General features: G+C 37.8%; 1 protein-coding gene across 4 annotated transcripts; it reads right to left on the bottom strand.

The window, feature by feature from the left end:
- Nucleotides 1-1,157: 1,157 nt before the first annotated feature.
- On the bottom strand, nucleotides 1,158-14,049 carry LOC147158020 (uncharacterized). Of its 4 annotated transcripts, none has more exons than XM_086062741.1 (15): nucleotides 13,807-14,049; nucleotides 12,954-13,095; nucleotides 12,700-12,862; nucleotides 10,720-10,921; nucleotides 9,911-9,973; nucleotides 9,255-9,317; nucleotides 8,525-8,587; nucleotides 7,795-7,857; nucleotides 7,065-7,127; nucleotides 6,335-6,397; nucleotides 5,605-5,667; nucleotides 4,875-4,937; nucleotides 4,508-4,534; nucleotides 4,167-4,253; nucleotides 1,158-1,516 (listed from the first exon to the last, which is right to left on the bottom strand). In XM_086062741.1, exons 2-15 carry the CDS (start codon nucleotides 13,069-13,071, stop codon nucleotides 1,439-1,441), a joined length of 1,179 nt encoding a protein of 392 aa, XP_085918867.1. In that variant the 5' UTR covers nucleotides 13,072-13,095; nucleotides 13,807-14,049; the 3' UTR covers nucleotides 1,158-1,438. The 4 variants fall into 4 exon arrangements, 2 of the variants coding, with proteins under 2 accessions (XP_085918867.1, XP_085918868.1); XM_086062742.1 differs by having other exon boundaries at nucleotides 10,720-10,912; nucleotides 13,807-14,045; XR_015091271.1 differs by lacking the exon at nucleotides 4,508-4,534 and adding an exon at nucleotides 4,381-4,446 and having other exon boundaries at nucleotides 1,457-1,516.
- Nucleotides 14,050-23,721: the final 9,672 nt, after the last annotated feature.

Raw genomic sequence — 23,721 nt, 5'->3', positions numbered from 1 at the left:
ATTGATAATGTAGATGCATTAAAATAGATTAAATTATTGGTACTCTAGTGCACGGTAGCTCAATTGTAACCCACTTTAATGTAAATTAGGAACAATTTAGAGAACATATTGTTAAGACACAAAAAACCTTGTGTATCATATTTTATGTTCAAAGTGCCTTCAATACAAAATGTAGGTTTAACATTGACGTCTGTAACAATAAAATGTCGTCCGTCCCGTTGTAACCTGAGGAAATCCCAAATTGTTATCACATCTCCTGGACTGACCCACTTTTAGATTGGGAATAACTGGATTAAAGAATAGCACAAGGCCAAACTTTTCTCATTCCTGATTGAAGACAATGAACAAATAAAACGCGTGTATCTCATTGCAATACCGTCTGTCAGCTGCATAAAATCTCCCTACTGTAGTATGACATGTTTAAACAGCCAGAAGGAGAGTTGTGACCATGACTGTGGCGCTGTGTTGATGTTTTCTTTCTATCCATTAATCTCTCTCCAGCTGCACACACACACACACAAACACACACACACACACACACACACACACACACACACACACACATACTTGCCTCTGTGTATTATGAGGACATTTTTTCCAAACCGGTTTAATTGTGTATTACAGGGACACCCCTTTCTGCTAATGCCAGAGAGATGGGACTTGCACCCAAAATTTTTTTTTGGGGTTGTCCAGGGAAATTTCACTTCAAAACTTGAAAAAACTCAACACACGAAAAAAAGAAAAACCTGAAAAAATCCGTAATTGTGAGGACATAGATAATGACCTAAATAAGCCACGCCCATTACAAAAATGGTAATTATGAGGACCAACTCACATTACAAGGACAAAGTTTACACAACACACAGCAACCATGTCACTGAAGTGACTTGAAAGTTCTGGCATTCTGACTTTACACAAACTAAAATGGCATTGATGTGTAATGACTTACCTGATATGAGGACACATTGTTGTGCACAGCAATACTGTGAAATGCAAAGTCATACCTGGTCCTTGAGCACCATGTTACAACTTACAATTTTAGGACCGACTGAAACTGGTATTTTAATAAAACAATGCTTCTAATGTGAGAACAGGTTATCAAGGTAAAGTACAGCTTTGTAATGGATAAGCTAGACATGAAACCAGATGCAAAAGAGTCAGTGAACATTGAACATTTTATTCTTTTAAACATGACTGCCTCATCTTAAACTTGAACATTGAACATTTTATTCTATAAAACATGACTGCCTCATCTTAAACTTAGGTAGCTCTTAAAAGTGATAACATAGAACGAAGCGGCCGCTTACTTTGCGTACAAAGTCTCTTATATTTTGAACAGTGCGATTTGCCAGGATAGGGTGCTCTGCAGTCTTGCACAGATCACATTGTATTTTTGTGGCAAACTTCCCCTCCTTAATAAGGTCTTTGAAATGCTTCATCACAGCAGAAACCTCAGCTGGAGACCAAGGATGCTTTTTCTTTCTCCGAAGATCGTCAATTTCATTTGTGAGAAGTTCTATGAAAAATAAATAATTTGTTAGAAACACAAAATGTACTGTATATCAACAGTAAAGACCATTTTCAGTTTTTACCAACACATGCCATCTCAACTCACAATAGTCACCGTTAACAGTGATTCACGACTGACTAAGCCAGGGTACATTTTAAGTCTGAAAAATCTCATGGTACACCCCAAACAAAAATGTCACAAGATGTGAATACACATATCAATCACAGTGGAACCTCGGAGTTCGAATGTCTTGGAGCTCGTACAAATCGGACTTTGAACCCCCCCCCCCCCCCCCCCAAAATAGAGTAAAAATGCCTCGGAGTTTCAAACACCCAAGCAAAGCTGAATGTACCTTGAAAGGGTAGCCTAGAGAAGCAGGCTGATGCCGAATGCTCACATCACGGTAGTCGAGACGAGGCGCTGCTCATAACAAGTCAGAGCGTGAGATGCCCCGTACAGTCGTGAGTGCATTTTGATTTTTCCATGGTAATTTTCTATGCCATGGGCCCAAAAAAAGACAATAGTGCCAGGGGAAGCAAGGAAAAACAAACTACAGTGGATTTAAGAAAGGAGATTATCGCACCTATCGTGACTACTTTCGTAAATACTGGCGCAAAGACCCCTCCGTAGCTGTTTAATAATGTGCCTGACGTTAAACAGCGCATGCAAGGACCCCTTAGTAGTCTAACAATATGCCCAATGTAAAATACACAAACTCCGCACTGAACTAAAGCTTGCATTAACATAGCAATCATGAGGAATTTATAACGGGGTCTGTACATTTGAGAGTGCATTTTTTTATCCACTGATGCAATCACACCACAACAAAAAAGGTCAGGTTTTTTTGTTTTTACTGTACACGTTAAATTAAATAACAAATAAATTAAAATACAAATGTTCTGTTTAGGGAGCTTGGGAACTGATTAATTGCATTTACATTATTTCCTATGGAAAACAATTTCAAGTTAAATTCTATTTATGTCCCTGTAGGGCAATTAATGTTACCGCAAAAACTGAACAACATTTAAGAAACAAAACAAAGACTTTGAACAGTTCACAGGAATGTTCAAACTCTGAGGTACCACTGTATTTATCTTTTGTCATCCAAGGAAGAGCCTTCATTTGTTCTATCACTATACATTCCTGGCATAGATGGTGTAACAAGCATTCATTATATATTCTAAATCATTTTCTGACCATCCATCCATATTCTCTCGAGGGTCGCAAGCATGCTTGAGCCCATCCCATCTGTCAATGGGCGGGAGGTGTGGTTGACCAATTAAGTAAAATTTTATTTCCCCAGAACACACCATAAGTGCTCTCATGGCGCACTGTGCCACGGCACACTTATTAGGAATCACTGGATGAGCAAATGTATGCCATTACATGACGCTGCATTTATTAATTCAGATATAAGCGCAGTCTATAATCATGTCCGATCAAGTCTGAGCTGGTGCATGTACATGTCCCATGGCGACCAAGCGTACATACAAATGTATTATAATTTCATCCTTGTTAATTTTTACTGCGGTACATTAAGCCTGGTTCACATGGCCGGAGAATTGGCCAGAGTTTAGCCCCAAACTTCCCCTGCCGACATCCAAACGATAATCATAACAGATAATCCTGCCGTGTGTCCTGTGTGCTGACGCCACACACGGCTCATACAGATATCGGCCCTAGGAAGGACCTCCAACTTGAAATTGGGGATATTCAACATGTTGGATTGTTTTGGCCCAGCTTCACTCCATGTGCAGAGTGCCCCGAGGACAAAAACGTAACCTGGCAATAGCCAGATTGATATTGTGATTCACTCAAGGAAGTTAATATATACAATATCAATCTGGGACTGCTCCGCAGGGATTTGCTTGGGTAAGGTGGGACATTCTGTACAATACTTTGAGCTGATTGGACGATGCAGCATTGTGCACATTTGTTTTGACCAATCACAGCCACAGATGAAAGTGTCGTATTTGTTCTCGTCAAGGGGGGGAATGGTCCGAACCATGGATCGGTGGAAATCAACAGGCTTGGTACAAGATGTATTCTTCGGAGTTTGTAACTCACAAAATACCACCAGAATTCATCTTGCAGAGCAAGGTTAAAACCACAGCGCAGCCAATCCGAAAGCAAGCCGACGAGTACGATGGTGGGAAATCCAAAATCAATACAGTCATGGAGCAGTAGAAAGTCTGTGCTTGCGCTATTACACTTTTTTTTTTATCCACATACATTCTACACGAACAAACGTGGTCTCCGGGCGGGAAGCGAACCCGCGCCAGCAGCACCAAGGGCAAGTGATGCCTCGCCACCCAGAGCCAATTTACACTGCTTTAAATACCATTTCTTTTTACGACGCTTTTTCGGCTGAAAACAAACCAGGAAGTATCGTGACTGATTCTGTATGTTTGTTGACTCAAGAGGTTTTGCAGGACTTTAGTATCACATTCATTAATGAACTTTGTTCGTGTGTGTGTTTGATTGTGCAGTGTGGCTGCACACCACAAACGGTACGTTCAAAACTGTTACTCTTGTGATTTTTTTCTCTTCACGTGGCGTCTCTCACAGTTTGGAAGTCGGCCGACAATTTTAAAATCCTACCGTGTCAACCAGGCTTAAGTGGTACATTATTATATAGTATGTCTGTGTAATTTACCGTGATGTCCACGAGGCTTTGTCTTCCTGGCTTTTTTGGCCTTGGGCCCTGAAGGTTGTTTAACAGGCTGCCACAATGTCTCGGTTCCTGTAGAAAGTACAATATAGCTCAATGTAGTATTACAACAGAATTTGAACTAAACATGATACTCTTCTTTACATAATAATTTAGTAGTGCGGGGGTGCCCAAGTATCGTTATCAGACATATGCTTGCATGGCATTTGCGGTACGGTCAATATGTGCCTCCCAAGCCTTGATGCCCCAATCCGATGTCGGAAGTCTGAAAGTCCGTCGGAATGCGCAAACAACACACAGAAGTACATTGTAACTCTTAACCATACCTCTGGATGTTCCTTCTTGTGGATCATCTGTAGGTGGAATATTTTAAAAATAAAATAAAAATAATTAATTGCAAGGTTTGGCTAACAAGCCGCAAATCATACAATAAAGCATGTTATCAGATGGCGGCTCATACCATGTGTGGGCCCTGAAGGTTGTTTAACAACGATGGCGATGCGCAATTAAGATAGTCTCTGATTGGTCAAAGTCAGACTAAAGTATGCAATCCAATATTAATTTGTTACATGTCTTTGCAATACACATATTGCATGAGCCGTTTGTGTGACAATATATTTTTTTCAAATACCGTGCAGGGTCTTGCTTCTAAAAAATATTTCAACATCAACATGCAAAGAGAAATCAAGTCACCTGGTCAACTTTGGCACATTCTATCACAGCTGTCTCTTCATCAAGTTGTGCTTCAATTGAAACCTGGTGCAGATGAAGAGAAAAATACAACTAAAATTCTGTTCTTAGTAACACACAAGACTGTACCTGTGCATTAACACAGTTACAGTACAATTAATAGAATAAAGTATTGTGAATGCAGACACATTTTATTTGCCATTACAAAAATAAATGCATCACATAAATCCACCAGCATTAGAGGTTTGAGTAAATTGATGATATCTATTTTTCACAATGAAACAACAGAAAACACACACAGTCCTCACAGAGTCCAAACCTGACCAGAGTATGAATTGTGAGGACTGTATCTGTAAAGCCAAGCCCTGAAAACGTATTTTACACTAAGTGTATAAATACACTGTCCTCAGAGTGTCAGTTATTCACATCTACAACATTGTGAGGACTATGTATCTGCGATGGCTGCGCAGATCAAATCCTTTCAAATTAAGTTATTTTTTGTTAGTAAAGGTCGTCGATACAATTCTCTTGTATGGCGATGTGCAATTAAGCTAGTCTCTGATTGGTCAAAGTCAGACTAAAGTATGCAATCCAATATTAATTTGTTACATGTCTTTGCAATACACATATTGCATGAGCCGTTCGTGTGACAATATATTTTTTTCAAATACCGTGCAGGGTCTTGCTTCTAAAAAATATTTCAACATCAACATGCAAAGAGAAATCAAGTCACCTGGTCAACTTTGGCACATTCTATCACAGCTGTCTCTTCATCAAGTTGTGCTTCAATTGAAACCTGGTGCAGATGAAGAGAAAAATACAACTAAAATTCTGTTCTTAGTAACACACAAGACTGTACCTGTGCATTAACACAGTTACAGTACAATGAATAGAATAAAGTATTGTGAATGCAGACACATTTTATTTGCCATTACAAAAATAAATGCATCACATAAATCCACCAGCATTAGAGGTTTGAGTAAATTGATGATATCTATTTTTCACAATGAAACAACAGAAAACACACACAGTCCTCACAGAGTCCAAACCTGACCAGAGTATGAATTGTGAGGACTGTATCTGTAAAGCCAAGCCCTGAAAACGTATTTTACACTAAGTGTATAAATACACTGTCCTCAGAGTGTCAGTTATTCACATCTACAACATTGTGAGGACTATGTATCTGCGATGGCTGCGCAGATCAAATCCTTTCAAATTAAGTTATTTTTTGTTAGTAACGGTCGTCGATACAATTCTCTTGTATGGCGATGTGCAATTAAGCTAGTCTCTGATTGGTCAAAGTCAGACTAAAGTATGCAATCCAATATTAATTTGTTACATGTCTTTGCAATACACATATTGCATGAGCCGTTCGTGTGACAATATATTTTTTTCAAATACCGTGCAGGGTCTTGCTTCTAAAAAATATTTCAACATCAACATGCAAAGAGAAATCAAGTCACCTGGTCAACTTTGGCACATTCTATCACAGCTGTCTCTTCATCAAGTTGTGCTTCAATTGAAACCTGGTGCAGATGAAGAGAAAAATACAACTAAAATTCTGTTCTTAGTAACACACAAGACTGTACCTGTGCATTAACACAGTTACAGTACAATGAATAGAATAAAGTATTGTGAATGCAGACACATTTTATTTGCCATTACAAAAATAAATGCATCACATAAATCCACCAGCATTAGAGGTTTGAGTAAATTGATGATATCTATTTTTCACAATGAAACAACAGAAAACACACACAGTCCTCACAGAGTCCAAACCTGACCAGAGTATGAATTGTGAGGACTGTATCTGTAAAGCCAAGCCCTGAAAACGTATTTTACACTAAGTGTATAAATACACTGTCCTCAGAGTGTCAGTTATTCACATCTACAACATTGTGAGGACTATGTATCTGCGATGGCTGCGCAGATCAAATCCTTTCAAATTAAGTTATTTTTTGTTAGTAACGGTCGTCGATACAATTCTCTTGTATGGCGATGTGCAATTAAGCTAGTCTCTGATTGGTCAAAGTCAGACTAAAGTATGCAATCCAATATTAATTTGTTACATGTCTTTGCAATACACATATTGCATGAGCCGTTCGTGTGACAATATATTTTTTTCAAATACCGTGCAGGGTCTTGCTTCTAAAAAATATTTCAACATCAACATGCAAAGAGAAATCAAGTCACCTGGTCAACTTTGGCACATTCTATCACAGCTGTCTCTTCATCAAGTTGTGCTTCAATTGAAACCTGGTGCAGATGAAGAGAAAAATACAACTAAAATTCTGTTCTTAGTAACACACAAGACTGTACCTGTGCATTAACACAGTTACAGTACAATGAATAGAATAAAGTATTGTGAATGCAGACACATTTTATTTGCCATTACAAAAATAAATGCATCACATAAATCCACCAGCATTAGAGGTTTGAGTAAATTGATGATATCTATTTTTCACAATGAAACAACAGAAAACACACACAGTCCTCACAGAGTCCAAACCTGACCAGAGTATGAATTGTGAGGACTGTATCTGTAAAGCCAAGCCCTGAAAACGTATTTTACACTAAGTGTATAAATACACTGTCCTCAGAGTGTCAGTTATTCACATCTACAACATTGTGAGGACTATGTATCTGCGATGGCTGCGCAGATCAAATCCTTTCAAATTAAGTTATTTTTTGTTAGTAAAGGTCGTCGATACAATTCTCTTGTATGGCGATGTGCAATTAAGCTAGTCTCTGATTGGTCAAAGTCAGACTAAAGTATGCAATCCAATATTAATTTGTTACATGTCTTTGCAATACACATATTGCATGAGCCGTTCGTGTGACAATATATTTTTTTCAAATACCGTGCAGGGTCTTGCTTCTAAAAAATATTTCAACATCAACATGCAAAGAGAAATCAAGTCACCTGGTCAACTTTGGCACATTCTATCACAGCTGTCTCTTCATCAAGTTGTGCTTCAATTGAAACCTGGTGCAGATGAAGAGAAAAATACAACTAAAATTCTGTTCTTAGTAACACACAAGACTGTACCTGTGCATTAACACATTTACAGTACAATGAATAGAATAAAGTATTGTGAATGCAGACACATTTTATTTGCCATTACAAAAATAAATGCATCACATAAATCCACCAGCATTAGAGGTTTGAGTAAATTGATGATATCTATTTTTCACAATGAAACAACAGAAAACACACACAGTCCTCACAGAGTCCAAACCTGACCAGAGTATGAATTGTGAGGACTGTATCTGTAAAGCCAAGCCCTGAAAACGTATTTTACACTAAGTGTATAAATACACTGTCCTCAGAGTGTCAGTTATTCACATCTACAACATTGTGAGGACTATGTATCTGCGATGGCTGCGCAGATCAAATCCTTTCAAATTAAGTTATTTTTTGTTAGTAAAGGTCGTCGATACAATTCTCTTGTATGGCGATGTGCAATTAAGCTAGTCTCTGATTGGTCAAAGTCAGACTAAAGTATGCAATCCAATATTAATTTGTTACATGTCTTTGCAATACACATATTGCATGAGCCGTTTGTGTGACAATATATTTTTTTCAAATACCGTGCAGGGTCTTGCTTCGAAAAAATATTTCAACATCAACATGCAAAGAGAAATCAAGTCACCTGGTCAACTTTGGCACATTCTATCACAGCTGTCTCTTCATCAAGTTGTGCTTCAATTGAAACCTGGTGCAGATGAAGAGAAAAATACAACTAAAATTCTGTTCTTAGTAACACACAAGACTGTACCTGTGCATTAACACAGTTACAGTACAATGAATAGAATAAAGTATTGTGAATGCAGACACATTTTATTTGCCATTACAAAAATAAATGCATCACATAAATCCACCAGCATTAGAGGTTTGAGTAAATTGATGATATCTATTTTTCACAATGAAACAACAGAAAACACACACAGTCCTCACAGAGTCCAAACCTGACCAGAGTATGAATTGTGAGGACTGTATCTGTAAAGCCAAGCCCTGAAAACGTATTTTACACTAAGTGTATAAATACACTGTCCTCAGAGTGTCAGTTATTCACATCTACAACATTGTGAGGACTATGTATCTGCGATGGCTGCGCAGATCAAATCCTTTCAAATTAAGTTATTTTTTGTTAGTAAAGGTCGTCGATACAATTCTCTTGTATGGCGATGTGCAATTAAGCTAGTCTCTGATTGGTCAAAGTCAGACTAAAGTATGCAATCCAATATTAATTTGTTACATGTCTTTGCAATACACATATTGCATGAGCCGTTTGTGTGACAATATATTTTTTTCAAATACCGTGCAGGGTCTTGCTTCGAAAAAATATTTCAACATCAACATGCAAAGAGAAATCAAGTCACCTGGTCAACTTTGGCACATTCTATCACAGCTGTCTCTTCATCAAGTTGTGCTTCAATTGAAACCTGGTGCAGATGAAGAGAAAAATACAACTAAAATTCTGTTCTTAGTAACACACAAGACTGTACCTGTGCATTAACACAGTTACAGTACAATGAATAGAATAAAGTATTGTGAATGGTTCTCTTGTATGGCGATGCGCAATTAAGCTAGTCTCTGATTGGTCAAAATCAAACTCAACTAGGGCTGGGCAATAAATCAAATTAATTAGCTTAATCGTCATTTTTAAAATGTAATAGTTGAAAATTTGCTAAAGCGTGAAATCGAATTTTGTCTTCTGGATTATTAAAAGCTATTATGTTCCATTACATCCAGATGTTATTGTGAGTTGTAATTTTGCACAAGTGGTGGCAGATTGTTGGATGGTTGGTTTTAAAGACTTTTTATTTCTTTTTTTGGCCATATCGCTCAGCCCCAGACTAAAGTCAATCAATCAATCCAATATTCCTTTGTTACATGTCTTTGCAATAAACATATTGCATGAGCCATTCGTGCGCCAAGATTTTTTCCATATATTGTGCAGCCCTAGTATCTCCACCCTCCACTAATTTCTTGCTTCTGAAAACCGATTTCAACATTAAAAAATAAATCTCGTCACCTGGTCAACTTTGGGGCAGTCTGTGATAGCTCTGTCTTCATCAGGTTGTTTTTCAGTGGAAACCTGATGCAGATGAATAGAAAAATACCAATACAATACAATTTTTACTAAGACAAGACTGTTATAATGCAATTTCATGTAATCATGAATGTGCGACCAGTAATTCTAGTATGTCACATGTATGACACAATATCCAAATGTCATGATAAGAAATCAAGATATGATAATTAACATGATGTGAGGTTGGCGATACTCACGATAACTGAGAAAAAAAAGTCACAATATTGTAAAAAAAATTATAATATAAAAAATAATAATGATATTGAGAAAATAATTGTGTTTTTGTAAATAACAGTGACAAAAGAGTTGGCCAGTATTTTTACCGTCGGGTGTTTCCATTGGCTCAGTGGTTCAAAGTTTCATTGTATAATCATAATTAATCCTTTTTTTGTTTTGTCAAAACTTGCACGATAAAATGTTACTAAAAATCCCTGTAGACAGTTTATGCAAGTTTTTAAATCAGTAATGCAGTGACACGGGAGGAGAAATTCTATATTTTACTTTGCAATTCAATTACAGTGTCCACTAAATTTCCATATACCGCTCTTAACATTTTTAATTATGGGCTACTGTGTTCCTATTTGTTTTTTGGGGTTTTTTATGTTGCTGAGGCATAATCATGTAAATAAACAATAGGTATTTTCAGTATTTCACCAAAGATGCACCTGTTCATAGTGACAATACTGGGAAATTAACCTAAATTCAAACAGCAAGCCGTTAACTCTTTGTGAAAATTAACTTGTCTCTACCTTTAGTCTCCATGGAAAATCAAAATTGCCATAGTTGTAGGTTATTTCCTCCCCTGGCTCAATGTCCTTTGTCGCAAACAAACAGAGATGGGGCTGTCCGTCTACAGTGATTCTCTGCATTTTGCTGTTTGGGCTGATGTGTTCATCATTGACGAGTCTCCCAAGTGAATTATCCTCTCTGGCTGCATCAATGCTGAAATTGTTAAATAAATTAAAAAAGACAAAATTAATAAAACTATAAAGACAAGCACACATGATATGTATTAATAACCCCCACCTCTTCCACTATAATGTCAATGGTAAAATACAAAATTATTATTAAAAAAAAGTATACCCAACTCAGTTTATCAACATCTGGACACTAATTTTAAATTAGTTATTTTAGGTCAGAAAATATGTTTAACTTCATGAAACTGAGTGAAGCTAAATTTGATTTACGTACCGTAGGCATAGTAGGTCTGAGTGTTCATCAAAAACTAGAAATGTTATTCCTAAAATAAACATTTAAGCCACTGTAATACCATGCAGTTTGACCATGAGCACTATGCTTAAATTCAGAATAAATAAATAAATAAATAACCGTGCTTACGATGATCAATTCAAAATAAAAATAAACTCAACATGTCAAATATGGCCATTTAGATTTTAGGAACACAACTTTAAGCCATTAATACCTTGTTATTTTATGCATGGACAATATATAAAATAATGTTTCTGCCTCATATTGCGCTTAAAGTTGTGTTCTTAAATCCTAAACAGCCATATTAAAAAGGTTGTGTTGATTTTTTGTTTAATTTACTGGGCAATAAGAGTTTTACAGAATAAATGAAAGCAAGCTTCTATCTCTTTTCTGCTGATCCGAAAAACTATCCGATCCGAACCGTGACTTTTGTGATTCTTTGCACCACCAATAGTTGTCGCCATGTTTGTTTCTATTTACAAATTAAACAGAATAAAACACGGATTTGACTACAGTTTTCACAGTATTCGAATGATCGAGGTACTCCCATTCTCTCTTGATAAAAGGTATCATTTAACATTAAGATTTTTGAGACAAATGTTCATTCCACTTAAACTGTTCACCATTTTTGGGGGGTTATTACTGTCAGAAAATGTTTCAGATTAAATTAGCAGGTGCCGCAATTGTTATAATTAGAGAAAGTTACAGTTGCTTGAAAGTTTACATACCCTTGGGGTGTGTAAACTTATGAGCACAACTGTAAATGTACAAAAGCTTAACGTCGCTTAATGACACTAAAATGCTATTAATAGTCACCAAAATTCACAAGCACATCTCTACTAATGTCAACTTCAACCTCTGGAAAATATCAAAACAATTGCCACAGTATTTTGTATTTTATGGACATTAAGCCGGTTTCTCACCATTATAATGTGCTCACATAAGTTTACACAACCCTCGGGTATGCTTTCAAGTACAACTATAAGTTGACTTTAGTTTTACTCATCCACCAAAAAGAGAATCAAGCATTCAACGCTTCTGAACATTAAATGGAATTTACTTTAACATAGTTGAGAACTCAAATTTAAGTCACTGTAGTCTATTTTGAAAACTGCACACTATTGATACATTCTGGTAATGATATGTATTTGACTTAATTTGAGTATTGAACACTCACAGAAAATACGTTGACATCTAATATGTCTAAGATTTATTTATTCACTCGTTTTGTGTTATTTTGTTCTACCCGTCTTTATTGCATGACTGATATTTATTCCATGTACAGCATTATGTATGCGGCTATGGTTATTTTATAGTCCTTTAGAAATAAAGTTGAGCAAGTCACACTATGAGTAAATTAATTTGCTATTTCTTCCCAAAATAGTCAACTTAACTTAACTTATGTTTTACAACATAGTAAAATCACTATACAAAGTAGCAGCCTGCAGGTGTTTATATTTTTTAGGGCGACTCCCAAAAAAAGCCAAAATTAAGTATGACAACACACCATATAAACATACCATAGTGTTTTTCCATCATAGCGAAATTCAAACATGAAAACCTTCAGGGCATCATGATAAACTCTCAGCCTGTTTTCACGTTCCTGTTTGCTTACAAGTTCTCCTCGATATTCAATGAGAAAGTCTCCCTTCTGAAAGGAGCAGCAACTGAACACTCCTCGACCTTACATAGAAAAAAGGATACATCAGAAATATTTCATTATAACAATAATGAAAACTAGGCCCATACTAAAGAATATTTTACCAATACTCACCTTTGAATGAATTGATATATTTTATGGTGAAGCCATCCTTGTCTTTAGCCAAGGATGAAAAGTATGCTGCCTCGTCTTTGGGCTTAACTTTTGCTCTCTGTCGCCTCATGACTGACATGTTACTGAAGATAATGATCTAAAGCTATAGAAAAAATGAGTTTCAATTAGTTTGATAGGTAACTTGACGCAGATGTTTTGAAGTTGACTTTCAGTGTACCTTGAAAGCCTGTACAGTGTACAGTAAATGTGCCAAACAAAATAAAATACAGCTCTGCTAAACATTTACATAAATGAAATGTAATGAACACTAACAGACTTTACTGAAATATTTTTATTGAAAGAACAAATGTAAGTAAACACAAATACAGCAATTTACCAAATTATAAGTGATTACTAAGCCATTGTTTAGAACAAACAAGAGTAACTGTAAATTAAATTAATGACATAATGACACATACTAAGTTAGGATGGTCAGCCTTTTATTCAGAGTAATTAACTTCATTACTCCACCATACAGGGACATAAAACGTTTACCAGTATTTTCCTTTGTATATTTTCACATCACAAACCAGCCTATCAATCCACCCTGTTATGGCTTTCCTCTTAAAAAATAAAATTAGCATTTATCTTACTCAACAGACGGTTAGCTTTGCTATGCTAACCGTCGCTAACAAAAGCATAGCAATTCTAAATAATTATCTGCATCCATCATAATCAACAGACTTTTTGTTTTGCTGCACTTACACTGAACTTGCATTATAATTCATTGCCACGAAATTGCAAGGCGCAATGTACACGAGTGACCAACATAAAAAAAACAATTTGGAGGAAAAATGTCGAACTTTAAACCTACCTCATTAGCACAGCTGCAAGCCATCTGCGTTGAGTGGACGTCACGTGAAGTAATTAGAGCCGGGGGCGGTTCTCTTTCGGTGCTGCTAGATGACGTCACTTCCGTACTCCGGACAATATAATAAATCACATTTAAATCAACAAATTGGTTCAGTTGTTGGATTATGAACATTGTTGATAAGAGTGGCTATTGTATGATTTACAGTTTTACAGTAAAAAAAAAAAAGAGCACATTTAAAATTAACCCCAAAGGCTCATATACTAAATTAATTACCACAGACGAAAACAAAGGATATTATTGCTAGAATTATAGATAATTTTTTAATTGTAAAATGTGATTTTAGTTTTGTTTTTTTAAAAACGTTTTTGTTTTTTTTCATTAATGAAAATGTTTATTTGCTTTAGTAAATAAAATAACCTTGCTGCTGTCACACAGTTGCGGTCCTAGGATGTTTTGGTATTATACTTCAGTAATGGATGCATGTGTTCTTTGGCAAAATTGTGAGCGAGCCCAATTTCTTGGCTAAGAAGCAACCTTGCAAACAAATGGTCACATGAAGCTTTACTGTTGGCATGAAGCAGGACTAATGGTAGCGCTCACCTTTTCTTCAACAGACAAGCATTTTTCCAGATGCCCCAAGCAGTTGGAAAGGGGGTTAATCAGAGAAAAATAACTTTAATCTTTTTTCCCTTATTTTGGTCTGTATTTATGGAATCCCTTTTTCACTGGTCACACCAGGCCATCCTCCAAAAGTCTTACTCCCTCACCATGGGTGTAGATTGACTCATACCTGCTTACTGCCATTCCTGAGCAAGCTCTACACTGGTGGTGATGTCCTTATCCCGCAGCTGAATCAACTTTGGCAGATAGTCCTGGCATTTGCTGGATTTTCTTGGGTGCCCTGAAGCCTTCTTCACTTAAAGTTTGTAAGGTCACTAAAGGAAATTACTTTAATTTTCATGGCAAATAGGGAATTTGCAATTCATCTAATCACTATAACATTCATACATGCAAATTGCTATAAAAAAAACAATAATAATAAGTCAGCACTGCAGATTTTAAGAAAATCAATGTCATTCTCAAAACATTTTGCCACTGGTGTACAGAAAGATGTTATACTGTAAAGGCAGGGTGGGATGTTAAATGATGAATCAATGTACGGCACTGACAGTTTCTCTGTCTCTGCCTCCAGCTGTTCAAAGTGATGTGATAAACAGCTGGTAACCATTGTACATTTTCAAATAAACAACCACTGCAAGAATTAAATGCTGAAATATATAATTAAATGTCATAGTGTATTTCATTATTTAATTTATCTACTTAGGAATTGGTGGCTGCAAAAAAGAAAAAGAAAAAAGAAGGCTCTGAGTCTACACACAAACATTCACAATACACAGCATTTTGAGAAAAAACTGAATTATGGGGACATGTGCGTAATTGTGGGGACAGGTGACGGTCAGCCAATCAAATGCTGTGAAATATACACTGGTGTGAATTATTCATGAAGTGGTGCATTACAAGGACCTTCCACAGGGGGCGTCATCAAATACACAAAAATACACACATTCACGTATTTATGGTTTACAAGGACATTGGCTAAAACTTTGGATTTAAGCCTTCTACACCCCTAGGAGCACTTCTGCATTGAATGAATTATGAGGACATGGGCTGTGTCCTCATAATTCAAAATGTCCTCGCAGTGTTGCGTGTATTCAGGTGAGATGTCCTCATAATACACAAAGGCAAACACACACACACACACAAACACACACCAAATGGTCTGTTGGAGAAGGGGCCTGCAATCACACAGACTCCGCGGGCCAGTAGCTGACTGACCATCGTTGGCCTCCCGTCCACTCCATGACATCCCGAGCTGCATTCAGGCGTGTCAGCCTTGACCGCAGTCGACACAACAGCGCATGACTACATGCACAAAGTATGAAAACAAAGTCAGTTTGGGCAAAGGAAGAGCAAAACCTTCCAGCCGGCCAACCATTTTCTGTACTGCTTATCCTCACAAGGTCATGGATGAGCTGGAATGTATCCAAGTTGATTTTGGGGCGAGAGGCAGAGTACACTCTGAACTGGTCAACAGCCAAATTGCGAGGCGCATATCGACAAATAACCAAGCTCACTCACATTCACACATTGCATAAAATATGGTAATAAGTATAAGTAATTTTGAGAGAGAGAGAGATTTTATGCAATTCTTTGTATGTCCTAAACATATAGAGCCTTGACAAGTCCTCGAATCCCTTGAATATATATGACAATAATAATAGTATCCATTCAGTGGTATTTTACATCAATGCAATTTTTAAACAAAAAAAAAACCTTACTATGACTATTTTACAGTACTTATTAAAAAGAAGAATGCAGCCTCAACCTCAATGAGTTAACTCATTTGCTCCCAAGAACGTATAAATATGTTCCATATATATATATATATATATATATATATAAATATAAATGTTTTACGTGTCTTTTTAGGTTGCAATATGAAAGCTTTATTTCTGAGTCAGTTTAATTTGGAAACTTAAATGAAATCAACAATTACTAGTTATCATTTTTACAATGTAAAATTGATAGACCAAAAAAACCCCAAAAAAACAGAATTAATCCTCCCATACACTTTAAACACATGAAAAAAATAACACATCTGCATCGTGCCGCAAATGCCGGCAGATCCTGATTTCCGTATGGGAGTGACAATTTAGTGACAGAATAAACGGAGCTGCATGCTTTGATTAGCTATGATTGAAAATGTTTTTAAAAAATGCCGTAGACAACATGCTAATAGAAATTAGCATCAATGGTATACAATATAATGCTAACCCTTTCCTAACCCTTTCCCTAATCTCAACCATCACAACTGATTGCCTAATCCTAACCCCAACCATAACCCAATTCTAACCTAAACTCTAAAACCAAGTCTTGACCCTCAAAAAGAGGTCCAAACAAAAGGGCAAATCCAAAATATCCCCACTTGTCGGTAAGGTCACCACTTGTATATATATATATATATATATATATATATTAGTGGATATGTAGTCTTAATGGATCACTTTTGACCAAAAGTCGTAGACTTTAGACGGTATTGTTGTACAGATCGATTGGAAGGGGGAGGGGAAAATGGAGCGCGACTGCAAAAGAGAACCCTAGAGATGAGGATGACCTGCAGAAATATTGGGAGGAAGAGCGCGGGAGGGCCGACTTGATGGGTAGGCGGTGGTGAAATCGCCCACGGAGACACTTTGTTGCGATAGCAGAGCCCTATCAGTGCCGGGGGCCATTTTAGGAGGGAATCAGCATCTCTTTCGGAATGCTAAGGGCGCAACATGCTCGTGTGTGCTATACTCACAAGCGTCGATGACCTCATGTGCACGCGCGGAAGACATGCACACAGACGTCAAAAAAGAAAAAAAATCCACCCTGAACATCAAAGTGCTGATGCTCACAGGGATGGACCACCACGGTTAGTTAGACGGAGACATGATCCATGTCCTGATCCGAGGTGGAGGAAGGAGGGGAAGGTCAAACATATCACCGTATATACGTACCGTCATTTACACCGGCTGTCAAAAAGGAAGCATGACGTACTAAAGAATGACAGTATGGCGGAGATGGTGGTCCTTTTTTTAAGAGGACACTGGTGCTGTTCAATCCCAACTCACTTCAAAGGCTCTTCATTAAAGCTCTGCCTGGAGAGGACCCCCAATATCCCCCCCCCCACCCCCCTTCATCCTCATGCCGCTCATCCCCCTTTTCTGCACAGTCTGTCTCGCTCGCTCATCACCGGCCTCCACTCAGCCATTAAAAAACAGCATGTGAACAAAATAAGTGAGAGAAGGGCAGTGCACACAAAGGAAGGCAGATCAAACAGCAGTGATAACCCTTTAATAGGATTTCATGTCTTTTGTTGTCGCTCAAGCTTAATCAGTACGCGAAGGGTTTGTAAAAAAAAAAAACTTTGGCTTACTACCGCCGTCAGGGGCACGGTAGCCATTGGGAATTTCAGGAGATTCCCGAACGGCCGATACGTTCCAGACCGTCATTTCCTGTCAAAGGGGACAACTGGCATAGATTTAAAATAGCAGCATGATAGTTGATTGCCGCTAATGTGTTTTTTTCAGATTTTGCTTTGCCAAATGGAGACATTAATATTATATTATGTAATACTAATTCTTGTTAGCACTCAATGCAGATTTTCTTAACCCCACCAGTTTCTTATACGCATTCATCGAACTCTTCTTATTTCAAATTGTCTCAACTCAACTCTATGTTTAAAACAACCACCGCTTTTCTTAAGATACAATGAAAACAGCAGAGCCCCAAGAATGTAACCCTGTGGAACACCATACGTTCAGCTATACATTTTTTTTTTTTTGGCATAGTATGAAGGGATTACAATAATATAGAAATCACACAACTGTCAAAAGTCGACTACTGAGCATCACACAAATATTTTGGCTGTCTTTTGCATTTGTGGCTTCGGTTTTCATTTTACTCTTTCAGATTGATCCCATCAAATGTTTTCATTTTTCCAGTTTGATTACTTTTTTATTGGCTTATGTTTTTCTCCAGTCTGCTTTTTGAGTTCATTTCTACCCCGAGTCCCCATTATGACACCTATTCCGCCATTGAGCTAAAGGCATCAGCAACAATCAACAGTCAATCAAAAGTGAGTAGAGTCAACATTGAATCAGCGGGATGTTTAGATGCAGCTTGTTTATCGGATCTCATTAGACCCGCAATCGTTTTCGGCAATAAAACTGATAAACAGTTCTGCTGATGCGTTCTTCTGATCCACTTGTCATACAATTGAACATTATCACTACCTTTATCAAAAACAGAGCTATTGTTCCCCTCAGCGAATAGGCTGCATTTAAATCAAATGCCAGCAATAATCATGTCGCAGCTTGCGCGGAGTCGTGTGAGTTGGTGCGTTTATGGGAGGGCTGAGGGGAATGAAAGGATTTCCAAACCCTATCAAGGGGGAAGGCAAAACGGCGCACCGGCAATCATTATCATTTGGAACGCTGTGATTGAGTGGCAGAGTAGCTTCTCATTCTTCATAATGAAGTTGGTGGTTGTGTGCGGTTTATTTGCTTATGGGAAATTGTGCTCATGCTGCAACATACAGTGTATGACTGCTCAAATATAACACGACCCGGGCATATTCTTACTAGGGCAGCATAGTGGAGTGATAAGCATGTCTGCCTCTCAGTCAAGAGTCTCTCCTCTGTGGAGTTTTAATGTTATCCTGGTGCTTCCACTCATCCCCTTGGTGGTCAAATTATGAATGCTGTGTAAATAGATAGCCTTATTAATGGAAATGTTGTGTACTATGAGAAAATTATTTTTAAGGTGAATGTGGACTTTTGACGTTAGTACCAGAGGTGTGTACATCTCGGTGAGCCCCGTTGTAGACGGATGGCCACATTTTTGGCGAGTGCTTCATGAGGCAAATTCTCCAAAAAAATACATGGATTGAGAAGAACCATCTCCTGACCCGGATCGACGGACGCAAATCTGCTTCAGCCCGTACTCAGTACGTGTATTATTTCAAGTCTTGTCTCAGTTTTGACCACCAAAAGTCTTGGTCTTGTCTCGGTCTTGACCTCCAAAAGTCTTAGTCTGGTTTCCACCTTGACCTCCAAAAGTCTTGGTCTTGTCTCTGTCTCGACCTCCATAGTCTTGGTCCTGTCTCGACCTCCAAACATCTTGGTCTTGTCTCGATCTACAAAAGTCTTGGACTTGTCTCGGTCTCTGCCTCCAAAAGTCTTGGTCTTGTCTCGGTCTCGACCTCCAAAAGTCTTCATCTTGTCTCAACCTCGAAAAGTCTTCGTCTCTATCTCTGTCTCGACCTCGAAAAGTCTTCGTCTTGTCTCTGTCACTATTTCTGAAAGTCTTGGTCTTGTCTCGTTCTCGACCTCCGAAAGTCTTGGTGTTGTCTTGTTCTTGACGTCCAAAAGGCTTGGTCTTATTTCAACCTCAACCTCCAAAAGTCTTGTTCTTGTCTTGACCTCGACCTCTCGAAGTTTCTGGTCTCGATACTCTCTATTCTTGACAATGTCTCGGTTTGTGTGGTCTTGACTACAACACTGTCGGATTCTACAAGGGTTATTCTCATTGAAAAGTATATACTGTAGATCCTAATTGGGAGGAACTTGCAATTGGGTTGGAATGTTCTGTGAGGCAATCCAGCTGCAAGCAACGCAGATCGAACAGTTTCCTGACCGGTTAATAAGCAACATAAGACAACAGCTGGACTAAAAAGCTGGGTCAACTCATACAGTAATTTTAAGAACACGGCTGAAAATGATTATGAATGTTGTTATTAGGTGTGGTCATCTTTGGGGAAAATTCTTTGACCCACAACATAACAGGATTAAATAGTTCCAAACTTGCATACCATGACTGAGATTTGAGGAAAAAGATGACGTTCATTTTCTGGTGCCGGGACTGGCGCATTGGACTCGCAAAAAAGTGAAGTTGTGTCTGCTCTTTTACTGCTTCTCTCGACTGCTCGGGTCAGCGAGGTGCTGCGTGTCCAGCCGAGTCGTGCTCCGGCTTAAAGGCTCCAGCCATGGGCTTTTTATGAGGCCTGACAGCCTGTTTATCTTGGGTGCCATTTCTTTGACATTTCTGCATGGTTTGATGCTGACTACCAGTTTATAGCCGGCAGCTTTATTAAATTAACTGCAGCTACAAAGGGAACAGAACAAAGGAGGGTTGGCGCAAAATTTGAAAATGGAGGGTACAAGAAAGAGTGAACAAAAGGGTAATTAAAAATGCATCCCTTCCTTACAGAACTCCTGTATAACCTTGAATATCAGCAAACAACATTTGAATTCTGGTTGCACTTTGAGAAGGCAAACAAATATGTCCCCGGTTGGGAAATGTGCACACTGATTCAGTAAAAACGACTTTTCCTATTGGCTCACCGCTCCAACACCCACGATACAGTTTATGGTACAGATTGCTTCTGGGTAAATATCACATGGTCATTTTGGATTACACTGGCCTGGTTCCTTAGAAAATGACAAGAAAAGAGGAGTTCATCTAAAATAACAAGAGACACAATGCATGCATGTGAGCGTAGTCATTTGGAAGACGCATCGGTGCATGCTGGCTCAGTTCTCTTTATTGTCATATTAAGACAACAGCACAAAATACAGGTCTTTTCCATTAGCGAGGAGGTCACACAGCCTGTCAGCTTTTTATGCAGTTTGCATGCTGTCCTCGTACCAGAGTTGTATTCTATTCATGTAGTTTTGAACCACTTACCAATCGCATGTACATTATTGTGTAGCACCATTCCAGAAAGAAATGATTTTCCATTCAACTTGCCATGGGTGCAACAGTAAATCAGTGGCTGTTAAAAATACAGTTATACCAGAACAAAAATCACCAACAATTGTATTAAACCACCAAATGTAAGCAATTATATATATATATATATATATATATATATGGATTTTTCTTTAGACCAATGAAAAAATACAGATGAAAGATTAATCAGCCAATCAATAAAAATGAAAAATATATATATTTTTAAATATTTAATTCTTAATATTAATATTTAAATGATATATATTATGTTATTGTTATTTAATTATTTTATATATTTGTACTTATTTATTTTAATTGTATTATTATTTAATAATAATAAATATATGATTTTATTATTAGTATCTATCCATCCATCCATCCATTTTCTTAAGCACTTATTCCTCAAATAATAAATTGATTCATTTTAATATTTTAGTATTTCATTTTTCATGTTGATCAATGGCGACAATAATGACTGCCGTGTGCAAGCCATGGTTTGTGTTTTCTGTTACTTTGAAGAGATCGAGGCCCCGTCCACACGAAAGCCAGTTTCAATGTATTCTTACCAGTTTCTTACCGTTTAAGCCGTTCGCCCACATGACGGTGCGGTTTCGAAGCTTGAAACCGATCACTTTTGAAACCGGGCTCCAGAGTGGGAAGATTTCAATACGTGCCCATCTGGACACCTTATGCAGGATACTCCTCCAGTGATGACGTAATGGTCGCAGCTCGATGATGACGCATTGTCGCAGATTGATGTCGTATGCGCCAATTCTTGCGTGACTGCGCGCGAACCGTCAGTCTGTCAAAAACAATGGCGTATAGCCGTGTCGTAGTCTTCGCTTGCTTATGCTTTTGCAGCAAAATATTTTTCTTCTTTATTCCCACGTTCAACAAGCGGTGTTGTACTCGAATCACCCGCCATTGTCACTTCTCCTGTGTTCGTCTTTTTCATGTTGTTTTGTTTGTTCTGTAGATTGCAATAAAGTTACCGCTTTCCGTTAACACCCTTGTGGCTGCCCTACAGCGCCACTCCAGACTTGGCATATACATTACAGCCGTTAAACGTCCTCAGCGTCTTCTTTTGGACACACGCAAGTCTTGAAATGCTTGTGTGTGTACGAGATTTGTTTGAGGAACGAAGCCGGCTTCGCTTCCGTCTGGACGGGGCCCTAGTTGTATTTCTTCCCATGTCTAGTTTGCTCGTTAAGTTTTCCTTTCCACCTGTTCTCACCAGCCCTGCTGTTCAACCAATCAGCTCTGTGCACCCACCCGTGTCTTTTCCAGGTGCGATTCGTTATCTCGTCAATTTGTTTGCATTTAGTTCGCTGCATTCTGTCAGTTTGTTGGTTTAGGGTTGTTGTCATGTTTTCTCACATGGGCTTCCGCGTTTTGTTTCTTTCATGATTTGTTTTGTTTTTTAACTTTGTTTAATGATTTGTCAACTTTGTTTTTTTTTAAGTTTGCCTGTGGTGCTTGGCGTGTTACCTTTTTTGGTAATAAATTATTTCAGTACATACTCATAAATATTCAATGTAAACAGGCTTATTTGTTATTTAAAATTGTTATTGTTAAAATACATAAATTATTCAATTAAATGAATTTATACCCAAAAAAAAAAACATTCTGACTTTTTTTTTTATGCCCGTGTTGAAGTTCATCATCTCGCAGCACTTAAGTGTGCAACTCAATCCCCCGATATTTCCTAATCGCCTTCATAACAGCTGATTAGGTCACTAAATGATAGAGTGGAGAGCATAAAGACTCATCTGCATGTTCCATTGGTAAAAAAAAAAAACGTGCGGCCCTGCGTTTGATTTGACTGTATGTTCTTTATTGGAATAAGAATTCGTAATGGCACATTTGTGTTGTTTAAAGTTGTTAATTGACTCAACAGCAAAAGATTTGTTATCATTTACACAACAGGATTTCAATCACCGTAGCATCAATTCCCCGGCATGCTTACTAGACTTATTTGAAACGCAAGCAGCTCTGTGCTCTTTATCTGCTGTTCTCCTGACCCACATATGAGCTTCTCAGACACGTTCTCGGACTTTGTTTCACACCTATTGAATTAAACTGATAATATGTAATACTGTTGTTGACTAATATTGATATGAACGCCCCAACTGAGCCTGTCAGCAAAACGTTCCAGACAAGAATGAACACTTTTGGCTCAAGCAGCTATGAATTGACCCAAACAATGGTAATAATAGCCTACTTTAAATCAAATAGTAACCTAAAGATCTGTTTTCAAAAACGTAGGTCCCTCAATACTTAGCATATGTAAATTTCCTGAATTCTTGAAAAAAAAAAAAGAAGACACAACTGATTAAAAAGATCAATATAGCTAATAGCAATTTTGGACTATTTCAGCCCGGATTCAGGGTCACTCTATTGAGAATGGTAATTATCTTTTTTTAGCTTTAGAATCCCAACACCTCAGTTTTATACATTTTGATACAATTATTCATAATGTACTGCTTGATCGCCTTGAAACGTGTATGGGTATTAAAGGCTTAGCATTTTCCTGTTTAAATCTTCATGAGAATGCATTGTGCAATTCATGGTAATGTGACC

Source organism: Leptonotus elevatus, chromosome 19 (assembly GCF_054856555.1).
Source record: "Leptonotus elevatus isolate MCC_2025b chromosome 19, RoL_Lele_1.0, whole genome shotgun sequence".
NCBI lineage: Eukaryota > Metazoa > Chordata > Actinopteri > Syngnathiformes > Syngnathidae > Leptonotus > Leptonotus elevatus.
Note: the sequence above shows the minus strand (reverse complement) of the source record. Positions and strands in the feature narration are given on the sequence as shown.

Excerpts from the sequence above, each read along its gene's own strand:
- LOC147158020 (XM_086062741.1), bottom strand. The coding sequence starts at position 13,071 with ATGTCAGTCATGAGGCGACAGAGAGCAAAAGTTAAGCCCAAAGACGAG. Across the intron at positions 9,318-9,910 it reads ACTGCCCCAAAGTTGACCAG|GTTTCAATTGAAGCACAACT; the intron begins GTGACGAGATTT and ends CATCTGCACCAG. Across the intron at positions 8,588-9,254 it reads AATGTGCCAAAGTTGACCAG|GTTTCAATTGAAGCACAACT; the intron begins GTGACTTGATTT and ends CATCTGCACCAG.